Source organism: Varanus komodoensis, unplaced genomic scaffold (genome assembly GCF_004798865.1).
Source record: "Varanus komodoensis strain SLA01 unplaced genomic scaffold, ASM479886v1 scaffold77, whole genome shotgun sequence".
NCBI lineage: Eukaryota > Metazoa > Chordata > Lepidosauria > Squamata > Varanidae > Varanus > Varanus komodoensis.
The window spans coordinates 71,839-88,844 of NW_025336442.1; the positions used below are offsets into that span (position 1 = coordinate 71,839).

Genomic DNA, 17,006 nt, shown 5'->3' on the forward strand with positions numbered 1-17,006 from the left:
AGCCAGCATGGCAACCTGCACTGACCCTTCATCCTAGCCAAAGTCGAGAATGACTGCAGAAGGTCGCAGGAGTGGGAGGCTATGGGGCTCATGGTACAGACTTGCCAGGACAGGCGCTAGTTTCAGTGATGCCAGCTGAGGCAACCTTTTTACTGCATGACATTACCGCTGTAAAAAAGTTCTAGTTGTTGGAATAGCATCTTCCTTTCAGCAAGCACACTGATGTTTCTCCCTCATCCATTTGCCTCAATAATGTAGTGACCCATCTGCCAGGTCATATGTGCCCCAGAAATAACAGTGTTTGCTTAACTTAAACATGATCATGCTGGATAATTCAAGGTGCCCCTTCCCTTCTCATGAGCCACTGAAGATTTCAGCCAAGGTCATTTTTTCAGCAACCTGGAATGATTTTTTTCCAGAACTAATGGCCAGTATTGTTAGCCTCCCAGGTCCTAGGACCAGCAAGGACAGGTGCAAGTAAGATCTAATGTACTGCAGAGCAAGGATTGTTGTTGTTGACCGTGAAGTCATGTCCGGCCCATAGCAACCCCATGGACAACATTCCTCCAAGCCTTCCTGTCCTCCACCATCCCCCGGAGTCCACCCAAGCCCACTCCCACTGCCCCAGTGGCTCCATCCAGCCACCTCATCCTCTGCCATCCCCTCCTTTTGCCATCAATTGTTCCCAGCATCAGGCTCTTCTCCAGGGAGCCCTTCCATCTCATTAGGTGGCCAAAGTATTTGAGTTTCATCTTCACGATCTGGGCTTCTAAGAGCAGTCAGGGTTGATCTCCTCTAGGACTGACTGGTTTGATGGCCTTTCCTCAATTGTTTCTAGGAATATGAACGCAATCTCACAGAAATTTTTTGTCCCAAACATAGCAAGCTAGGACTAGCTAATCCGTGTAGTGCTTTCCTAGAATCATAGAACAGTCGTGTTGGAAGGGGCCAGAGGGTTGTTGTGGCCAACCCCACCCCCACACTCTCACTGCAGGAAACCTAGTTAAACCATCCCACTCAGACAGCTGTCTAGTTGCTTTGCAGCACTTAGCACTCGACCCAAAGGGCAATTTTATAGTTGAAATAATTTCCAATTTCTGCTGACGCTCACATGATGGCAGCTGACAGTAGAAGCCAAGCAGGCTCCTTCTAGAAGTGGGCTATGAGCTCTGTAGGACAGCAGGGGCGATATTTCTTTTGTGTGTGGCTTGTGTGAGATATGACATCATTTTCTTCCTGGCATAGTTACAAGAGTGTTAGTTCTCACAGCCAATTGTGTCAGAGTTCAATTAACATTTACTGGCATTTGCACTCTTCAGGGCATGGGACCTCTCCTTTTTGCGTTTTACTGCTCTGGGAAGTGCCATTTGGAGCACCATATGGATCCCTCCAAAACCTAAGGTAACCATAAACGACTTGTTCCTTTAAGACGGGCACATGCCAAGGATGTGAGCAGATGGCACCTCATAGCTGTGGTGAATGGTGGGCTGCAGGACCCAGGTTGAAAGTACCTGTAGGAAACATTTATTGGTCAAGCACTGTGCCCAGAATCCATCTGTCCCAGAAACCCTGCCCCGTCTCTGACAGGCCCCGGCTGCATCAGACTGGTGCAACTTCCAGCCTAGAGAAGGCAGGCCTGCTGTTGACACTGGCCAGCATTCCCAAGCCAGCCCCAAACACGGCTGGAGGAAGGAGGAAACTGTCACATGCTCAGCCTCAGCCATCCTGGTGTGAAGGCCATGGGGAAGCAGCAGCGTGCTGGGTGTGCCTGTACTCCTAATGGTGACAAAAGAAGGAACACCATCTTATACCTACAAAAGGATCCCTTATATCAAAATCTCCTACTTATATATATAAAAAGACATCATTGTCAACACTTAACTGTAGAAAACCTACACATCTGTCCATTGATTTGCCATCCTTCCCCCACCCCCACAATATTCAATTAATAGATAGCTAGATAGATCGATAGATAGATAGATAGATAAACTGATCTTTTACATAACATATAAATACATTCATCTTTTTAAAAGTCTTCCCATGGATTTTCTTCCTTTAAAAGAGCAGTGTCATGTCTAAAAGCTGCAGAGGTCTGAAGGGAAAAAACAGCCCCTCGGAGGGCTGCATTGCCCTGCCAGGCTGGCAGCCAACAACTGAGTCAGCCCCTGCGTGGCTGCCACAGGTGATGCTCAGACGTCAGTGCTGATGCTGCGGCTGCGGGAGAAGGCTTCCCGCATGGCTGACAGGCGGTTGGGGTTGAGAGCCTGCATGCCTCCTAGGCTGACTGGCCGCCCCAGGTCTTCTTGGCTCAAGGCCTTGTAGCTGACCAGCTCTCCTCCATTGCGGACATCCTCCTCTGGTTCTTGGAGGAAGAAGGTGGGTGGCTCATAGTGGGAGCAGTTTGAGCAGAGTGTCCGGCATTGTGAAGGCTTCTTGTAGGGAGAGGTGGCAGTGGAGGAGTGGTACAGGGAGGGGCCGTTGGTCAGAGCTACGTTGCGGTTGCAATGCAGGGGGGGAATGTGGGAGTCCACAGCAAAGTCTGGCTCATCCCCATCCTCTTCTGATTCATCCTTCTTGCAGCAGTAATACTGGAGAAGAGAATTAACCAGGGATGTGTTGAGGAAATGCCTCCCCCCTTCATTGCTAGGTTTATCCTCCACTTTCCCACAGTACCAAGAAAGCAGCCTGCAAGGATGATGGAACCCCAGATGTGCCACAAGCCCAAACTTGCCCATTCAGAGAAGTTTTGTTTATTCTGACGCCCTGTGGGCTTGGGTTGCAACTCTCAGCACCCCACAGGTGGTACTGCGGGGAGTTGCAGCCCAGCTCACTGGGGAGATGGCTCTGAAGCCAAAACCTCAACATGAGGCAGTAAGTGTGAACATCTTGTTCTGTTGGAAGAACAGGTAAAAAGACAGGAGGAACAAGCGGCCACACTGTAAGGACTTCTATAGGCATTCTAAATACTTATTTCTAAGCTAGTATCAATATTTAAGAAATAGCAAATGCAGAACTGATACCAAATGGTGACCACTCGTTTCCTCTCCTCTGCTGATGATTTATAAGTAGCTTAGGAATTGTCACCCTGAGGTTTCCTTAGCGAACCTGAAGCACACAGACTTGGCTCTGCAACAATAAATTTGGGCAGAAAATCTACTGGAAATCCACATGGACTCATCAGGCTGCCTGCTTTTTAAGGATGATGCCCCAGCAACCCCTCAAAGCAGCCCACAAGCTGGAGGAGTTGGAGCAGCTTTCACAGCCTGCTCTTCCTTCAGCAGTGCCAGCCTGGAAGTTCATCTGGGGCTGCAGTTCCACACATCTCAACGGTGCCAGCACAGGGCAGACAGGAGTATAAGCTGCTGTTTCCATTCATACAAAATCCTGGCTATTTGCATATCTCTGGTGCAATCCCAAAATAAGTAAGAGAAACATGCATCAAACTCTCTGAAATATTTCCAGAGATTCATCAACAGGTCAGTTCCAGAATTGGAAAGTTCCAGAAAGTAAATTGATGGCCATTCCCTTGCCTTTTAATCATTCTCTCCCTGCTTCCTGATCTTGCACTTGAATACATAGAAACAAAGTGAGTCAGAAGGGGGCCTCCTGCACCATCTAGTCTGACCCCCGGCTCCTGCTGGTTCTGCTCATGTGATCCCCAACATGTGATTGTCCAACCTATCCTTGAACACTCTCAAGGATGGGGCCTCCACCACCTCCCTTGGAAGCCCATTCCATATTCTAATGGCCCTAACCATCATGAAGTACTTCCTGACATCCAACCTGAGACCTGGCTCCTCGAGCTTTGCCCTGTCGGAACGTGTCCTACCCCTCCACTGCAGCTAAGAACAGGCCACAGCCCTCCTCCACATGACATCCCCTCACATACCTGCAAGTTGCTAAAAGGTCCCCTTGGAGTCTCCTCTTCTCCAGGCTGAAAAGGCCCAGTTCCCTCAATCGCTCTTCATATGTCACCCCTCCCAACCTGGCAACCATTGTGCCCCTGTGCTGAACCAATTTTAACTTAGCTATGTATCTCCTATAATGTGGAGCCCAGAACCAGACACAGTACTCCAGTTGTTGGTGCACCAGAGTCGTGTATCAACACTTCCCTAGGTCTGGAAGCCACACTTATAGCCAGTGTATGTATGTATGAGTGAGTGTGTATGTGTGTGTGTGTGTATTATATATATAAAGGGAAGCATTTGCCTTCTTAGCCACTGCGTCACACTGCTGGCTCGTGTTCAGCCTGCTGTCAACAGGCTGTTCTGTACCACAAGAACCCATTGCGAGGTACTGAGGACAGACTAGCAGCCGGGTGGTTGCAGGACTTGGCCACCACCTGGGAGCCCTGAGGGAGGGGCTCCCTCAAAACTGGCTCTTCCCTTCAGACGTGGCCTCAGCAACCAAGGGCCTTGGTGCTGTTGGAGCTCCCTGTGCCTTCTGGAACCCGCTTCTGGAGACCCTGCCCGCCGCCTCGCTCCTGCCTCTGCCTCTGACCATGCCTGGCTTCACCTGCTCCAGTCCCAGGTATCCGCTTCTCCTCGGCTTGTCTCTCTGGCTTTTGACTCCTGACAGGTACTCAGACTGCTCTGCTCCATTCGGATTGGCCTGCCTTGCCCTTCTGTTTCCCACCTTGATCTCTGGGCTGCCTGACTATGATTTGGAATGGGCTGGTATATCGTGCCAGTTGCCTGGGTCCTGGTGCCCTGATCTGATACCCAGCCACTCATGCCCCGAACGCTGACACCTATCCTGTACCTGTGACAGCTATTCCTGTGTCCCAAATGTACTTATCCACATTGAATACCACCCTGTTGTCCCCCACCAACTTCCACAGCTGTCTAGAACCTGCTGGATCTGAAGGTCTCCTCCCCAGTTGTGGCCACTTTTGTATCATCGGCGGATTTAGTCCGCAGACTGCTTATCCCCCTCCTGAGGCTGGGGATGCATGGATTTCGCTTAAACCCACTCTTCCCATTTTTGCATTACCAGACATCTTGCAGTATGTTGCCCACTCACTGACAGAATTGGACGCTGTGGGTGAGAAATTCAGTCATTGGCAAATAGGCCAATGTGCACTTGTGCCAACGTACATGAACGCAAATGTCCTCCACACAGTTGGTAAGACTATGGCATCCACGCAACCCAGTCAAGGCGGGTCTGCGACAGAATCCACAGACTGAATGCATAGAAACTCAACTCATTTGAACCACTTATGGATTCCTCTGCCATCCCTACCTGGAGCCTGCAATAGCAGAGGACTGCTATAATGCACAGTAAAATGACAGTTGCTAATATTCCGCCTGTGATGACCACAGTTCCGGCTGTCATCCGACCTCTTCTCCATTAACACCTGGAAGACAGAACAGATGGAAAGCATGAGCAGACGAACCTGCAGATGAGCAATGCATGATTTCCGCCAGGCTGAACCAAGCCGCACTGCACTAGCCATACCTGGTGAGGCCTGCGCAGGATACAACACTTCAATCATTCTACTTCAATCAGCCACAGACTACACTCCTGAATATAGGAGGTTTGTGAATGTACGAGGTGTGACACAAAAGCAACCAGATTAGTAATAAAAATATGTATTGATGAATTACAGCATTCTGAACATTGTCACCTTCTATATTCTCCCCCTCCCAATCTCTACACTGCTCCGCATGTATTTTCCCTTGGTGGAAGCGGTGCTGGAAATCTCTTTGCATGAGGCTCTTCATCAGGCTTGCCCTTTTTGTCTTCACTTCATCCATTGACGCAAAACGTGTTCCTGAGACGAGACGAGGGTGGGTGACCTGGGTGTTCAACATCTTCCAATATTTTCTTGTCCTTCCTTGAAACGTTTGTGCCACTCAAAAACTTGTGTGTGAGACAAACTGTCATCACCGTACACTGTTTTTATCATTTCATAAGTTTCTGTGGCCATCTTGTTCAATTTCACGAGAAACTTGATGTTGGTTCGCTGTTCGATCCCCCCCCCACCTGTTGCGGCAACACAAGTAGCGAGTGTAGTTCGAACACTGACCGGCTGTTCACCGGGTACACCTACCCGGTCAGCAGTTTGAGAGGGCGTGTGGGAAGAGATGCAGTTCTATGATGTACGTCTAGCCGCCCTCCAGACGATTTTCCAGGAAAGCCTCAAGCGCAATCTGGTTATTCCTGTGTCTCACCTCGTACTTCCTGGAGTGTGCTGCTCAAAGTGGAACCTCTGAAAGCAGTGAAGAGTTTACCCTTGGGAGTGTTTAAGCACACCATTCACACCACACTGCCTGCAGCCCGAAGCAGTCCAACCCTAGCCTGGCTGAGGCCCCATCTGGGTTCTGATCAGGCAGGGTGGCTCTCAGGGGCTTCTTCAAAGAACAAGGAATGGACAGCTCAGGGATTTCCCAGGAGACACGGAAGTAACCTGGCAAGGTTGCTCAACACAAAGTGCAATTGTTTTAGAAGATGAATTAATAAGCAGCATTTATTCCTGTTGCCATTTAAATTTTGATGGAGACATTTGATGAAAATTCACAACTGAGGTACTGTGGGCTTTCCTGGCTTCTCATGCTGGTGGAGATCACTATGAAATGAAATGAAAAAGTCACAATGAAATGAAAAAGTAAATATGAGGTGATATCAGTTATGAAATACTGAATATCTAAAGATTGTTGTGCACTCCAATACAATTAAATTTTGCCAGTTGGTAACTAGTGATAGCAAGTGCAGAAATCCAGTCAGAAGATGTCAAGTTCATGCATCAGATAGTTCGCAAATATTTGATAGACATTTTGAGTATTTAGAACAAGAGCGTTGAAGTTCTTTCAGCCCAAGAGCCGAATTCCATTTCAAAGAACCTCTGAGGTGTGGCGGGGGGAGGGGGTGGTCAAAGGGGGTGGGAAACCAGGGCCACACACATCTGCATGTTCTAACCTGAAGCTGTTCCTGACTTGGGAAAGAGGTCTCATCCATTCAGCAGGTGAAAGAACTGTGCAAAACTGTGCAAAAGAAACTACAAGAAGGTTGCTAGTCCTGGGGGGCAGTCATGACATTGAGTCAGAATGGGAGGGAGGGTAGCAACCACCAGGAGTAAACTGGGACCCAAGATGGGTCTGACTGGGCATATAAGCTTGGGTTCAACTCCCTTGCCTTGGAGACTTTTTGGAGCATGAAAATAAAGAATGTTTCAGCAGGGCTTAATTCAACATGGTCACAGTTTAGCACGATCTCTGCTCCTTCACCCAGGGGTTAGAATGTCTGGCAACAGAAGATGGCAAAGCCAAGCTGAGGCAGGCCAGGGAATGTTGTTGCCAGGTTTCAGCTGCCACAATGGCCCAATTGCACCTTCCAGTCATTGCTGCCTGTGCACAAATGAAGCCCTTCCACATCCCCATAGAAAGGGCTTCAGACATTGAACATGCCCCTCCTTTTTTTCCACCTAATAAGGGTGGTGAGGCCAAGTTCTTTCCTAAAGACAGAATCTTCCTATGTCTGTGCAGACAGTCCTGAAGTCCAGAACAGGCTCCTGAAAGTGTAAGTGCCTCCAGCAGGCCCCATGGTGCCAGCTGGCTGGAAGATGTAGCTGCTAATGAACACATTGGACAGATTCTGAGCCAGACAAGGGCTCCTGGAAAAGGATCTTGGCAAGGGGGGTGGTCACAGCAGCAACAGAAGGCCACAGCAGCGGGAGGGCTTAACTCCATGCATGCTGCACTTAGGTTATCTTAGGTTGGAAGATCTTTTCTCTCCCCCCTTGGCAAGGGAACTGCCGGGGCTAGTGAAACACTCTGTGGCCTCTTCCACAGAGAACACCAGAGGCCAAAGAAGCACCTGCAGCTTTGACTCAAGAAGTAGTGGTGGTGTTCATGAGCAGCAGCCCTCTGGCTGTGGGTGCTCCAAGGGTCTGCTGGCAGGGTGCATCATGAGTGTGGCTTGCAGCCAGGACAATCTCCTCGACTCTGGTCCAGGCCAGGGGAGGGCATTTTTCACCAGGGCTTTGGCATGCAGGTTCAGCTCTTCCTTTCCGCACTTGCATCCTAGCAAAAATTTTTCCCCCACCTTGCCTAGGCTGGGTTGCAATTAGTGATGGGAAAAGAAGAAACTATCAATGGGAACTTTTTTCCCAGTCACTAATCACATTGACAATCACTAGCAATGTAACTTGTCCCTCCCTGAAGCCCAAGGGTTACATAAATAAACCCTGATGGGGCTGTGAATTATGCTTTTAATGGAGCATTCTCTTGGGCAAGTTTGCCATGTCTCACTGGCAGAAGAAGAGCATGGCTGGATCAGGCCAAGGACAATCCCTCCCTGCCAGTCTGGAGTATTCCACTTCAGACATCACACCCTGGTGCACCTCCATTTCAAACCACGAAGGGTTGACAAGCTTCTGGGAGAAGTACAAGTGGCTGTATGCCTATTTGGAATAAAGGTGAGGCCTGAGATGGCCGAAGGGAGAGACGGGCTATGCCTCAGTGGCAGGCTCCCACTTGACAGGCAGTTGGTCCCAGGTGCCTGAATCCTGGAGAAACACAAGACTGTGCTGGATGGACAAACTGGTCTGACCAGCTGAAGGCAGCAGCACATTCTGACATCATGGCGTGCCTTCAGGTATTCTGTGTGCAAAGTGTTCCAAAGCAGAAAGCACAACCGCTTCCAAGGTTTAGAAGATGCATGCGATTATGCTAGCCATGGCTCTCTCCTGCATTTGCAAGATAGTTTGGCCTGAATGCATTTGAGAACACCCCCACACAAAATGGGAGAAGCCTGCAGAGGGTGCAGTGGGTGCACACCAGTTTCCTCCATGGCACCTGATTTAAACGGGGAGGGCTCTCCTTCCTGGTAAGCAAAGTGCTGGGGGAGTGGGGGCAGTGAGAAAGGCTATATTCTTTCTAAACAACCTCCCCACCAACCTTTTTAATGAGGAGTTTGCCATGCTTGGCCTCTTGGACCAGAAAGAATGGCAATAAAAATGGAAAGTACATAACTTGAGCCTGAACAACCCTTCCTAGAGTGCTGGGCAGAGAGAGGCAGCCGCTCTGAGTCATGGGCTTAGAATGGCTTCCAGTGAAAACAAATCTATCCTGTCCTTGCATCACTGAGCCATTCTTCTGAAATGTTGAATGGAGAGGGTAGCAGCAGCAGCAGCAACGGCAAGCATCTTCCTTTTTTTTCTGCAAAGGGAGAGAAAGATATGTCTCCACACTTCTTTCCTACTGAGCTGGACTTGAATATTTCCAGGTTCCACCCCAAGGGGAACTTTTCAAAATACATCCATCAAAATACCTTCATTAGGACAACCCAAAGATCAGGAAAAAATGCCCAAGCTTTTGAGATCCCCAGAGTTCTACATCAGGCAAGAAATTCCCTGGGTTTTATTTTCATCTCTTTGCATCTGCTGTAAAGGTGGATTGTCCAATCCAATAATATCCAATATTCAATAATGCAATTGACAATTAAAATCCAAATGAATCTCCTATGACTGAATGCTGTACTGAGTAGTGATTTCTTTTTAGCAGTGCTCTACAGCCAACAGTTTCCTGGCCCAATCAACAGGACCACACTGTATGAGATCAGAAATGTGATCCCCCAAACCTCTCCTGGCCCTGCCTATAAAGCAGCAGAATTTCCTGTAGCACCTCCACCTAGGGCCAGGCAGCAATGTTCCCCCAGCAGCAACCAAGCCTCTTTCTGGCCATTTCTCCAACAGTCAATAAGTCCACACCAACACTCTCCTGGGGATGTGATGTAATCAAAGCTCGCAGAGCCAAGCACCTCCACTTCTTATTCACAGGGATGCTGACATCATCTGTCCCCTCGGCCAGATGTCCTGATACCCTCTGAACTGAGCTCCTTCTCACCGACATGCAAAGTGGGTCTCGGGTGGGCAGTGCAGACCCATTGTTGTTGATTTATGCTGTCAAATTGTCTCCAGCTTAGGGCAACCCTTCCTTTGAATGAAAACCCTTCAATTCATGGTCCCTGCTTAGCTGTTCTAAAGTCAAGGCTGTGGCTTCCTTTATGGAATCTATCCATCTCTAATTTGGTCTCCCTTCTCTTCTTTTGCCTTCAATTTCCCTGCCATGGTTGTCTCCTTCAGGGAGTCTTCTCATGATGTGTCCAAGGTATGACAACCCCAGCTTTGTCATTTTTGCTTCCAGGGAAAGCGCTGGCTTGATTTGATCCAGGACCCCCTCGTTTGCCTTTCTGCCAGTCCCGGGTGTCCACAAAGCTCCCCGCCAGCCCCGTGTTTCAAATGTATCCCTTTTCTCCCTGTCAGCTTTCTTCACTGCCCAGCTTTCACACCCAGACATAGTGATCAGGAATACAGTGATATGGATGATCTTGGCCTTGATGATATTTTCTAGTTCCTTCATAGCTGTCCTTCCAAGTCTCTGTCTTCAAATTTATGGCTATAGTCTCTCTCAGCTGATGACTGAGTCATGCCGTACAAAATCCTTCACAATTTTGATTTCTGCATTGCTAACAGTAAAGTTCTGCAAGTTTTGTGGACATTATATTTGTCTTTCTAACATTCAGCTGCAGTCCTCCTTTTGTACTTTTTTCTTTCACTTTCACCAGGAGTCCTTTCAAGTCATTGTTGCTTTCTGAGTATTCTCTGCATATCTTTAGTGATGTGTCTTCCACCAATTGTCTCTCCTTCCTCTGATCCTAATTCAGCTTTCCTTTTAATATATTCTGTGTATGGATTGAATAGATAAAACGCATCCTTGTCTGATGCCTTTGCCTACAGGAAACCATTTTGTTTCTCCATATTCTGTTCTCACAGTAGCTTCTTGACCACAATACAGACTATGCCTCAGGACCATCAAGTGCTAAGACATCCCAATTTCTTTCAGGACCATCCCTTGCTTCTCATGATCCACACAAAGGCTTTGCTGTAGTCTATAGAACATAGATTAATCTTCCCAAATTATTTGGTGAGCTCCAGTAGCCAGTGTCTATTTGCAATATAACCTTGAGTGCCTCTTCCTTTTATGAATCAAGCTTGAACATCAGGCATTTCACACTCCATTGGGTAAATGCTTTGATGCAACACCTTAAGTATCACTTTGTTTGCATGGGATGTGTGATGGTCCTACGGTTACTGCACTCTTTTGCTCTTCTTTTCTTGGGGCTTGGAATGCACATCGAACATTTCCATTCTGTGGGGCCATTGTTTTTTCCCATATTTGCTGGCATAGTCTTGTTAGGGTTTGGGCTGATGCAACCTGCAGCTTGGAATAGGTCCTATCTGTGGCGATCCTATCTGCTCCTGGTGCTTTATTTCTTGGAAGTACTTCCAGGGCAGTTTTCAGTCCACTTTCCAGTATTGCAGGATCTTTCGATCATCTTCTGCTTTTGCTTCTTGCCTGTCCTTGGCAATTGTGCTTCTTCTGTCATCAATCTAGCCTTGTCTTAGGACTTCTACAGGAATTGTCTTTTGGCATTCTTCCAGTCCCATATTCTTTTGGCAATCCTCTGGTTATTCTTTTCTCCACTTTTCCCAATTCTACAATATGCTTTTTAGGTTTGATTACCAGAACTGTACACAGTATTCTAAATGTAGTACCATCAAGGATTTGTCTAAGGGGAATGCGATTTTGGTAGTTCTATTTTCCATTCCTCTTATAATGGAGTTTGCCTTTTTCACAGGAACTATGCATTCGGTCAACATTTTCCATTCAGTTGGCCATCACAGCAAGGTCACTGTCTTGGTCAGTCACCATAAGCTCAGATCTCATCAACTTATACTTTAAGCCAGGATTTTTTGCCCCAGTGTGTGTTATTCTACACTATCCTTACAATGAACCTAATTTGTTGTCTTGATGCCCATTCTCCCAGTGTGGGAATTGCCCCTGGAAGCTCCTTGAAATCCCTCTTTCTTTTAACCACCCTGTAGAATTTCCCGCCACCTGTAAATTAGGCCACTTTGCCACTTACTCCTGATTTCAGATCATTTATGAAGAAGTCGCAACACCTTGATCCTAGAATAGATCTCTGAGGCACCTGACTGCTTACATATCTCATTGGAAGGATACACCATTTATTTCCACTTTCTGCTTTCTCCTTCTTCCGTGATTGCTAAGTTTCTTCAGGAGCCCTTGCTTCAGCTTCTTTGTCAAAAGCCATTTCAAAGTCCAACCAAACAATCTCTCCTGTCCACATGTCCATCTACTCTCCAGAGAACTTTACTGTGACCAGCCCTTGCAGAAACCAGTTTGGTTTTTTTCAGCAGTGCTTGTGCTTCTAGATGATTACTAATTTTATTAAGTAATAAAGTACCGTGTTAGTCATGATTAAGTCCCATTGATTATTTGCCTTCAATCCATCATATAGAAACTTAAAATCAGAGCAAGTCAGAAGGGGGTCACACGGGCCATCTAGTCTGACCCCTGGCTCCAGCCAGCTATGCTCATGACATGCCTATCAAGTGCATGTCCAGCCTATCCTTGCACATCCTCACCGATGGGGCTTCAACCACCTCCTGTGGAAACCCATTCCATACCCTAGGAGTCTAACTGTCAGGAAGTGCTTCCTGGCATCCCAACTGAACCTTGGTTCCCTGAGCTTTGCTCCATTGGAACACGTCCTGCCCTCCTCTGTAGGGGAAAACAGGTCTCTACCCATGTCTGTGTGACGCCTCCTCATGTACTTAGATGTCATCAACAGATTCCCTCAGAGGCTTCTCTTCTCCAGGCTGAAAAGACCCAGTTCCCTTGGTCTTGCCTCATACAGCTTCCCCTGCAATCTGGCTACCATCCTTGTGGCCCTATGCTGCACCGATTCTAACCTGGCTATATCCTTCTGGTAATGTGGAGCCAAGAACTGAGCACAATACTCCAGTTGCGGGCGCACCAGAGTCATACAGAGTGGCAGTAATACCTCTCTCAATCTAGAGGCCACACTTGCACTTCTCCACATTGGACACCATCCTCTTGTCCCTGGCCCACTTCCATAGTCTGTCCAGATCCTTTTGGATCTGGAGTACCTGCTCCTCAGTTTCAGCCCCCACCCCCATTTTAGCTTCATCTGCAAATTTGATCAGCAGACTGGTCACCCCCTCTTCCAGGTCATTAATGAAAAGATTGAACAGGATTGGTTCTCAGTCACTAAAGGGATACATCTTGTCTTGCTTTCACAAGACCTCAAGAGAACTAGCAACTTGTTAGATGGAAACAAGTGCTTTGCAGAGTTCTGGCATCCTGGAGAAATTCTACTCTATTTATTTAATTAATTTAATTTAAATTAACCATTTCTACCCCATCCTTTGCACAAGACTCAGGATGGCTATGAAAAATACTAATTTCCTCCCTTTTGGACCCTCCCTGCACCACTCCAGAAATTCACACCAGGATTTCAAATTTGGTTCATCCCCATTTGTTTCCAGCTCCCCCAGCCTCCATTTCTCCCAGGGTTTCCCTTGTGTTCATGTTCTTATTCCTTGTTTTCTGCAACGTTTACTGGAATAAAGTGATGTCACTTTGCATGCAATTTCTGAAACACCAGGTCAAACCGATGTCACTATGGGTGGAGGTGGCCAAGTGATTGAGCAGCAAATGAGCAGGTCTCAGGTTCACAAATTACTTCAAGGCCTTTCTTTCAGTGGAGGCAACAGTGTCTCGAGATAATGGGCAGGGGGAGAGAGAAAGCGTACTAGAAATGGCAAGATTAAGTGCGTCGAGCTGTTGGAAGCTCATAAGGGGAGCACAATCGGCACATAAGCGCTGTTGGCTGCCTGACACAGGTACTAAAAGTTGATAGATTCCAGCTGGCCACAGCAGTATGCCCATCCAAAAAATGGAGAACTGGCCCTGGAAGTAGGATTGTCTACCTGGTAAACAATCCTCTGGATTTACAGTGTTTATAGCTGGAATGCTCCATTTACTTTTACACCAAGGAGCTCCTCTGCCTCCATTGCCTCTCCATTGCCACTTCTCCCCCTGTCCTGGGGCAGCTTCAGCTTTCGCCAGGCCAGCAGCAACCAACTTGCAAAGCCTGCAGCTGGCCTGTAGCTCCCTCCTGCACCCAGTGCAGTCCCATAAAAGTCACCCATGAGTTACCAAATTGTCACCCTTGCTTACCTGACAGAAGGTACTGTTGCTGCTCCAGATGGACTACCCATAGTTGCCCTTAAGTCTCTTCTTCCCTCTAACCAGGCTGTTGGGCCCTCCTTTCCTGTTCCTTCTGTCAGAAGGACCTAGTAGCTCCTGCTCCAGGACCTTTCGAACTCCAGTCCAAACCCTATACTATCTACATGGGCTGAAGCTCCCTCCACCTTCATTCACAAAAGGAACCCGACACGAGGGTAAGGGAACACGTCCCCAGTTCATGTCCTTCGTTGCCTTTCCAGCCTGACTGCTGAAATTAGAACAGTCGGGTTTTGCTTCTTTTGCTCTGCGAGAGATGCTGGTGGCCACAGGTCAAGGCTGGTGGTCCGAACAAGCCATTAGGGTGGCCGGGAGTCTCGTTTACAAAGGCCAATCCTCCGCTGGAAGGACAGTCTTAGGCTTATGTTGGTTTGTTTATTTATTACAATGGGATCCCATCCTTTTAGCTGCAAGGAACCCAAGTTGGCTTTCATTATCCTTCTCCTCCCTGATTCGATCTCACAAGAACGCTGACTAGAGGTTCAGGTTGAGTGTCAGCAACTGGCCCAAAGTGGGTTTCATGGCTGAGAGGGACCAGGCTCAGTCTCACCAGCCCCAGTCTGGCACTCCCACCACTACGCAACATTGCCACTCTTATCAACTCTGGCTGGAAGGTAAATGAGCCACCAGCACTGTTCCAAACCCAGTCAGAACCTGGCAGCTGAGTGTCCAGTCAGACACGTAGGTCCCCTGGTCACAAACGTCAGCATGAGAATGAAATGGACTGCATTCCTACTGAATTCTCACAGTTATTTCTACATTGGCCTGCATATGTGCATGTGGCGACGCATTTCCATTCTGGTGGTGCCACCTTTAAATGCCTTGTCCTTTCTTCCATTCACCTGCTGGCCCAACACTGCAAAGCCCCAGGGAACATCCTTCCACTGAGTCTGTAAAAGAACCACAATGGCTTCAGCAGCCCCAGTTCTCTGCTGGGCTGGGCTGGGCTGGGCTTGGAGGGTTTGTTGCAGTGGCCGATGTCTCCCTGGCTGGCTTTGACAAATTCTGCCTCACACGTTCATTGCAACAGCCAAGCCCAGCCCAGGCTCCGGAGGCGCTTGGGCAGGGTACAGTCAATACACTTCTTTCTCAGGGCTCACTGCCACGGCCACCAGCTGCCCCCATTCTTCTCTGCATTCCTGTCCCGGTCGCTGCTCGCTTGCCCGGCAGGCAGGCAGGCAGGCAGGCAGGCAGGAAGCCAGGGCGAGGAGGCTGGGCTTCCCCGCTCCTTTGTCTCGCCACCGCGGCAATCCAGCCAGAGTGAGAGCAGGCGAGGAACAAGTCTGTGGTGGGGATGAGGAAGAGTGGCAAGGTAAGGCGCATCAGATGGTGAACTCATGCATGTGTGAAAGAACCAACTGCCACTCTTTGCCTTCTGCAGGAGAGCTGCAAACTCAGGTGCGTGTCAGTTTCTGACACCAGGAAGACAGTCAGTTCCGTCAGGCGAATATTCTGGCCCAGCACAGCTCAGTTTAGCTCAGCCAAGACAAGCCAGACCAAGACAAGCCAGGGCGTAACCAGCCCTGAAGGCCTCCCTCCAGCCTCACAGATCCGCAGGGTTTGTCCGCAGGAGGAGCAGAGAATAGGGTTGGTCTCCCGGCCAAGCAAATGCTGGCCTGAGGAAAGGGGGCAGATTGCCACTAAATAACATGAAACAGATCTTGGGCGACCGTGAGGCTCCCCCGCTTCCCTTTCACAATCGCAAAACTAGGAAGGAGTGTTGAGTTAAACCCATACAATGGGGCCATCAAGAAAGGTAAATGCTTCCTGCCCTGGAAAAGCGTCTTTGGAAACTCAGAACTCCGTGGAGCTCTTAGACATTGTCTCTTTGAATCCGACCACAGTCTATCTAGTCTTCCAGAGATCCGACATGCAGCATGGGTAACGGCCGTCCCCTGCTGTTGATTTGCAGCCTCTGCTAAACTGAGAGATCCTTCCTCTGAAGCCAGTTCTGAGTACTGTATGGCAGCATCCTGAGGAACTGGCACTCTTCTCCAGCTGTCCACACTCTCTCTGTCTTCTGGCTGTTCACCAGGCAGCTGTCCATGCATCTTTAAAATTCCTATTTTTAAAACTTAAATGACTAGAAACTTGATCTTTCTATTTTATAGAGAAGGTAATACAGAAAAACACTGCAGAATAAAGTATGTAAATTAGGGAATTCAGCTTTTCTTTCTTGCAGACATCTAATTTCCTCTTCTCTTTCCTCTTTTCTCACCTTTGCTCATATTTGCCTGCTTAGATTTAGGGGCTGAGCCTGTCGTAAGGAGATGCCACTCTCAAAAGATCCCTTCTACAGCCTCCATCTGCACTGGGAGATAACCAGAGAACTGGGCTACCAGGGTGGCTGCCAAGCAACGCCTTCCTTCCTGTGACTTGGCTGCCAAGAGAGCTGCTTATGGATGCTCCCTTAATGCCATCTGGTCTGTTCTTTCAGCCAGTCTTCTTCCCCTGGAATATGACTGAAGGTCAATATCGGCCCCAGCCAGAGGCTGCCGTGAGTGGTGCCTGCTTGGTGATTAGAGGACATTCTTAACTGATTCATTGCCTTCCATTCCACGGATCAATGCATCACCTTCAAATGCCATTGGTACAAGCCATTCTTGCATCTGATGTGACCTTTCAAGACTCACCATGCATCACAGGAGGCTGTCCTTTCCCTGCCATATGACACCCAAGAGCTGTGGCCCTTCTCCCTGTAATTTAGGATGGGGAGGCAGCTCACTTTCTGCCCTGTGTTGCAATGCTTTTGATAGACCTTCACAGTCAGGCCAATCATATTTCTGCATTAAATTCTTATAAGCCTGGGAGAGAAAATACCCAACTACCACCAACGCTAAAAATGAGGGCAGGGTGTGGGGGGGGGGGAGT

At 48.4% G+C, this 17,006-nt stretch overlaps 1 protein-coding gene across 1 annotated transcript; it reads right to left on the bottom strand.

Annotated features, from left to right (window-relative positions):
- Positions 1–1,982: 1,982 nt before the first annotated feature.
- FAM163B (family with sequence similarity 163 member B) lies at positions 1,983–16,765 on the bottom strand. The gene is made up of 3 exons (XM_044453148.1): positions 16,755–16,765; positions 5,242–5,356; positions 1,983–2,588 (listed from the first exon to the last, which is right to left on the bottom strand). The coding sequence occupies exons 2-3, from the start codon at positions 5,332–5,334 to the stop codon at positions 2,190–2,192; spliced, it is 492 nt and encodes a 163-aa protein (XP_044309083.1). The 5' UTR covers positions 5,335–5,356; positions 16,755–16,765; the 3' UTR covers positions 1,983–2,189.
- Between the last annotated feature and the right edge of the window lie 241 nt (positions 16,766–17,006).

What these genes read in the sequence shown, in the direction of transcription:
- FAM163B (XM_044453148.1), bottom strand. Translation starts at nt 5,334, where the DNA reads ATGACAGCCGGAACTGTGGTCATCACAGGCGGAATATTAGCAACTGTC. An exon ending in TCTGCTATTGCAGGCTCCAG is followed by an intron (nt 2,589 to 5,241) that starts GTAGGGATGGCA and finishes TCTCTTCTCCAG; the next exon opens with TATTACTGCTGCAAGAAGGA.